General features: G+C 52.9%; 1 protein-coding gene across 2 annotated transcripts in view; it reads left to right on the top strand.

Annotated features, from left to right (window-relative positions):
- Nucleotides 1-2,311: 2,311 nt before the first annotated feature.
- The window catches only part of Acvr2b (activin A receptor type 2B), a 32,823-nt gene continuing 29,134 nt past the window's right edge, over nucleotides 2,312-6,000 (top strand). For both annotated transcript variants that reach the window (XM_047531473.1, XM_047531472.1), the window contains exon 1: nucleotides 2,312-2,725. In XM_047531473.1, the coding sequence (XP_047387429.1) occupies nucleotides 2,674-2,725 (52 nt within the window). In that variant the 5' untranslated portion in view covers nucleotides 2,312-2,673. The remainder of the gene's footprint in view (nucleotides 2,726-6,000) is intronic.

The following is a 6,000-nucleotide window of genomic DNA, read 5'->3' as shown; positions in this document are numbered from 1 at the left end:
ATAGAATTTTGTTACTTGTCCATGTTGGCCTCAAACTTGTGATCCTCCTGCTTCAGCCTCCTGAGTTGCAGTGATTACAGGTGTGTACCAATACACTAAGCTAGTCATAATTTCTTTTTTTTTTTTTTTTTTTTTTTTTGGTACTGAGGATTGAACCCAGGGGTGCTTTATCACATAGAAATATCCCCCAATCCTTTTAATTATTTTTTATTTTGAGACATGGTCTCACTAAGATGCTCAGGCTGGTTTCAAACTTGTGATTCTCTTGCTTCAGCCTTCCCAGTAACTGGGATTACAGGCATGTGCCACCATCCCTGGCTATTCAAAAAGTTTTGATTTGAGTAATTAATTATGCCATTGATTTAAACAGGGATAGATGGGGGAAAGTAGGTTTATGGGGAAAATGAGGAATTTTGCTCTGTCTAGGTCAAGTTCAAGATGCCTGAGAGGCTGCTAAGGAAGTAGTTGGATATACAAATTCAAAAATTTCACAAAGGTCAGGGTGGAAGACACAGTGTGCAGGCCAACTTGAACCACTCTGAGTCCTTACTATGATACATGACTTGGTGTGGAATAGAAGAGCAAAACCAGCTGATCTCAATTTTGACACCTGGATTTTGGTTGATTACTTCTAGTATGTAGGAGGTAATGATTTACTCTTCCCTAGAAAAGACACTTATGCTGGAAATGGGCTTTCCTTCCCTACCATTGTGGGTCCATTGGGGGGGCCTCCTGTGGGATTAGCAAATACTATATTAATCCCATACAACACAGTTTCTTGCTTGGAACACAGTAGCATCCAATGTTGTGTAAAAGGGAAAAATAATGAGTCAGCTGTAGGGGTTGTGGCAAGGAAGAGTTAGGTAGGATTTTTTCTAGAACTAGAAAGGGCTGTTACAAATTTTTCTGGACAGGAACTCCAAAATGTCCTTCCTGTCGTGTTTCTGCGGGTGGTGATCCCAATTCAACTTCAATCAGGGCAATGTACATTCCACATGATGGACTTTATTTTGGGAGGGGTTCTTCAGGTTGAACCCAGGGGTGCTCTACCACTGAGCTACATTCCTAGCCCTTTTTATTTTGACACAGGGTCTGGTTAAGTCACCCAGGCTCTGCTTAAATTTGCAATCCTCCCACGTAGCTGGGATTACAGGTGTGCTCTATCTACTCTTGCCAGGCCCGACATGATGGACTTTTACATAAGATTTTTCAATTGGTTTCTGCTATTAAAAAAATGGAAAGTCAGGCAGTAAGTGTAGCTCAGTGGTAGACAGGAGCTTAGCATGTGCAATGCCCTGGGTTCAAGCTTCAGTACCAAAAAAGGGGAAACAAAACAAAACACAAACCTGATTCAGACACTTGGGTGTCACCTCCCTCCAGGTGCTTGGTGCCCTGCACCAAGCAAGCCTATGGCAACAGAAGCTGGAGAACAATTACTGTATTTGAGGATTTTACAGACTCGTTCCTGAGCTGGGCTTTCCATCACGACCTTCACAAGTTCTGCTTGTGTGATAAAAGAGCGTGGAATATGAGATGGGGAACTACGATCCACAAGGAGGAACCTGGTGGTCAGGAAAGCACAGCATTTGCTAGTCAAGATCGTCAAATGTGGGGGTTTGGAGGTCATTGAGAACAGTTTTGAAGGTGCAGACTTAAAGAGTGAGGTGTGCTGAGGACCACTGGAAGACAGTCGCCCCTTTCCACCTGTGGATGCTCTGTGCGGTGGAGCTCTGTTCCGCCTTGGATGGGTACAAATTATCATTCCCCAGGATCCCCAGCTGTGCCTTTGTGTTTGTGGCATGGAGGACCACTTATCAATTCCGAGAAGCCAGCCTTTTTCCTCCAATTAATCCGCCCATCAATAAAGATATGCCTCGCCCTCTACTCATGCGGAATTGGAGGACAGAGGAGTTCAGGCTAGGGCCTCAGAGTAGCAGGCATTGGGCTCAAGGGCGAGGGGCAGGAATCCCAGATGGGGTGGACGCTGGGTCCCCCCGGAGTTCCAGAGGGCAGTGGTGGTCCTCCATCCAATCCCCCCACCTCTGAACCAACGCCTTGCTTGGCCTTCCAGCTGGTTGGTTGCACAAACGTCCTCCTAGGGGTGGCGGGCTGCTGGGCGGGGCCTCGGTGTTGTTGTTTCTCTGGAGCCCCGCCCCCAAGGGGGGCGCGGACCACGCGGCCAGAGGGCCCGCCTCCCCTCCCCCTCCCCGCCCAGCTCGCCCGCCTCTTTGTATCCAACATCCGGGTTTCCCTGCTGGCTCGGCTCCGTGGCCGCCGCTCAGGAGCCATTTTGGACTCGGTTCAGCTCCCCTCCCCCAACCCCTCCCCCCGTTCATGGCCCCTCCGGACTCGGCCCCTGCGCCCGGGGCCCGGGCCCAGCCCCGCTGCGCTATGCCTGAGTCGGGCGCGCCCCGGTCCGTGCCCCGCCGCCGTCCCCCGGCCCCCGCGTCGCCCCGAAGCCCGGGCCGCAGTCTGCGCCTCCCGCAGCGTCCCTGAGCCCGAGCCCGAGCCCGCACGCTGCCCGTGGACGAAGGTGCAGGAAGCGCGCGGGGAACTAGATCGAAAGAAGGAGCGGGAAGGAGAGCGCAGCCGCCGCCGGGCCCTGCGCGCCCCGGGAGCGCCGCGCGGCCCTGCCCGTGGGCTCCGGGTGTCCGCGGGGCGGCGCCGCGGAACATGACGGCGCCCTGGGCTGTCCTCGCCCTCCTCTGGGGATCGCTGTGCGCGGGTAAGTACGGGGCGCGGCGTGGGGGGCGCGGGGAGGGCGCGCGGGGCCGGCACGGGCGCCGCGCGCTGTTTACCAACAAAGGGCGGGCCCGCGGCCTCGTAGCCGCGCCACCTGCCCCCAGCCTGCACCTTCCTGCGGAGAGTGGGGGCGCGCCCGGCGCCCGCCTCCCAGGTCTTGGGGACGATCTTTTCTGTGCTGTCGTTTGCGGGATTCTCACTCGCAGAGGCGGTCCGGCGATGGGGGCCAGGACCCGGAGCGACAGGGTCGGGGATCAGGCTACGCGGGCGCGTGGAACCCAGGGAAAGAGTGAGGAAAACCTGAGCGTGGGGAAGGCAGCCAAGCGGGGCGGGCAGATCTAATCGGGGGCGGCGTGTCTGTAGATGCAGTAGCGGCCAGGGGAGGGTTGCGCGTCCCTCAGAGCCACTAGGTGTTGCGGAGCGAAGGGGGCGGCTTCACATAGCCCAGAGCCCTTTCATCCTGTCCCTCCAGTCTGCGTTGCGTTCCTCGCACGCCTGGCTGTTGGCACTGGCTCCCACCTGCTCCCGCTTTTCTCGCGGTGAGCTTCATATGCGGAGTAAGGTCACTTCGCGGCACTGCTTTGTTTGGGGCACCTGGGAGGGGAGAGTGGGGGTGGATAAGAAGGAAAACCAACAGGTCTCTGTTCGCTCTGGCCTCCCAGAGGCACGTGGCAGGCGTGGGTGACCCGTACGCAGCTCGGCCGCGGCCCTGTGGTTGAGGGTGTTTAATATGCGCGCGTTTGGTTTGGGATGTGTGGGTTCGGGTTATTCTCGCGGAGCTCTGCGGGCAAAGCGAATTTCCCAAGCCGAAGCACCGATTTCACACTCTTGAGTGGTGCTGGCGTGTGTGTGCCCAACCCCAGTGGGCGAGCCGGCCAGGCTCTGGCAGTGCTGGGAAACGCGGAGAGCGAGACATTGAGGCTTCGGCGAAAAGCTCGGGGCGGTGGGGGCAGCTGGTGCCCGGCGGCCCGGGCGGTGGGTCCTGCGCGTCTTTGTTCCCAGCCCCCATTACACATGCAGCGCGGGTCCCCTGCCGCCCGTGGTGGCAGCAGTGCGAAGTCTGGGAAATCCGCGAGGGGCGGGGCCAGGCATGCAGGGGAGGGGCTGGGATCCCCGCTCTGCTGCGGGAGTGGGAATCTGGGCGAGAGTCGGGATGGAATGGACAATCCAGAACCGCACCCTCACTCTTCTCCCTTTTTCTTTGCAAGGTAGTGAGGCTTAACTGTTAATACCAACAACAGGAGAATTCCCACGAGGGCCTTGGAACCTGAATGCAGGGACCAGAGGTCAGAGACCACTTCTGGTACCTGGGTGCCCTGTGGGAAGCTGTGGTGCTTGAGTTGAACCTTCCTCTCTACCGCACCCCCTTACGTGCTGCTTTTGAGGATGCTTTTCCCCAAGGAGAGCTCCGCAGTGAAAGAGAAGGCATTGGCCTGACAAGGGACAGGCAGCAGCAGGCCGACCTGAGTACTCAGCTGCTCAGCAGCCCACCTGGCTGCCGCCAAGACCTCCTGGATTCCTGATCCCTAGACCAGTCTGGGCTTTGTGTTTTTTTTTAATTTTTTTTTCCTTTTTTCCCTTTTTTGTTTTGGATACCAGGAATTGAACCTGGAAGGGCTTAAACACTGAAACTCTTTTATTTTGAGACAGGGTCTTGCTAAGTTGCTGAATCTGGCTTTGAACTTGAGATCCTCCTGCTTCAGCCTCCATGTCTGGCTCAGCATGGGCTCTTTTAAGTTTAGTCCTCTCCTCAGGACAGGAAAGGATCTGGGATCTGGAGACCACCCTACTTCTAATTCCTCAGTGCAGCCTCACCAGTCTCACCTTCTTCATTAAGCAGGACAGAGGGGGATGGGTCCCTGGGACTGTATTTCCTTCCTCTTTTCTCCTCTTGGATTTTGTGCTCTGTACTATCGGGAAGGTGGAGTAAGACTCCAAGGGTCTGTGTTCTTGCCCTGGGAGGAAGGTGGAGTCGCTGGGTTTTTTCTTGTGCTTACAGCCAGCCAGTCCTTTTGACCAGTGCCCTGCCCCAGGCCTAGGGGGCTGAGCCGGCTTTCCTTTTTCTTTGACTTCAAGGTGGTGTTTCCTTCATAGTCCTGGTTTGTTGTTTTTAATTATGCCCACCTTCTGCAGCACACAGTGCACTGGTAGAAAGAAGATCTTGAAAAGTTCTGTCCAACAGAAAAATAGAATGAACCATATGTATAACTTAAAATATTCTCGTAGTTGTGATAATAACTGTGTCTTGGTCTGCTCTGGTTACCCTAACAAAATTCCATAGACTGGGTGGCTTAAATAGCAGTAGTTTATTTTCTTGTGGTTCTGGAGGCTGGAAGTCAGACCAGTATGTCGGCATGATTGGGTTTTGTTGAAGACTGTCTTACTTGCTTGCAGACAGCTGCCACCTCACTGCATTCTTATGACAGAAAAGGAGAGCGATCACTTAAAGTTACTAACCTTACCATAAGGGCCATACCCTCATGGTCTAATCTAACCCTAATTCCTTCCAAAGGCCCCATCTCCAAATACTATTACATTGGGGTTTTAGTGCTTTTACATACGAATTTTGGGGGGACACATTCTTTTTCATAATGAGGAAGAATTAATTTTAACAGTATATTTTATTTAATATGTAGAATAATTGCAACATTAAATCACTTTTACAAGTTAGAGTTTTTTTTTTTTTTTTTTTTTTTACTGTCTTTAAAATCTAGTGTGCATCTTACACTTACAGAACATCTCACATCTGACTTTCCACATTTCAAGTACTGTGTAGTCACATCTGGCTAGTGGTTATCATATTGGATGGCCCAGGCCTAGAAGGAAAGGCAGAATTTACTCTGTAGTCAGAGTTCAGTTCTGTAAGTCTTTGTGATCTGTACCTTGCTGAGTATACAAGCCATTTGACTCTTGATTGCAATGAACATCCTAGATTCTCTGTATCCTACAAGAACTCCTGATGTCTTTTTCTGTACTTGGAGTTCAGATCCCAGGGCCTTTGGGGGCAGGGTGGAACACTGTCCTGAGCTGAGTGTCAGGAGCCATTCGTATAGGCTGATCACTTTCTGACAACAAAAGTGTTTCTTATTCATTTTCTTGGGGTAGGAAAAGTGAGTGAAGTGATCGTCAGCTCTATGGTCCAGTGTAGTAATGGACAAAGATATAGGCCTCAGAGCTATGGGCCTTGGGGACCCCTCCCCTGGTGGAGATGTCCTTTGGTACCTGTCCTTCTACCTGCTGGGCACTCCAGACTCTCTG

Source organism: Sciurus carolinensis, chromosome 17, assembly GCF_902686445.1.
Source record: "Sciurus carolinensis chromosome 17, mSciCar1.2, whole genome shotgun sequence".
NCBI classification, from domain to species: Eukaryota; Metazoa; Chordata; class Mammalia; order Rodentia; family Sciuridae; genus Sciurus; species Sciurus carolinensis.
Note: the sequence above shows the minus strand (reverse complement) of the source record. Positions and strands in the feature narration are given on the sequence as shown.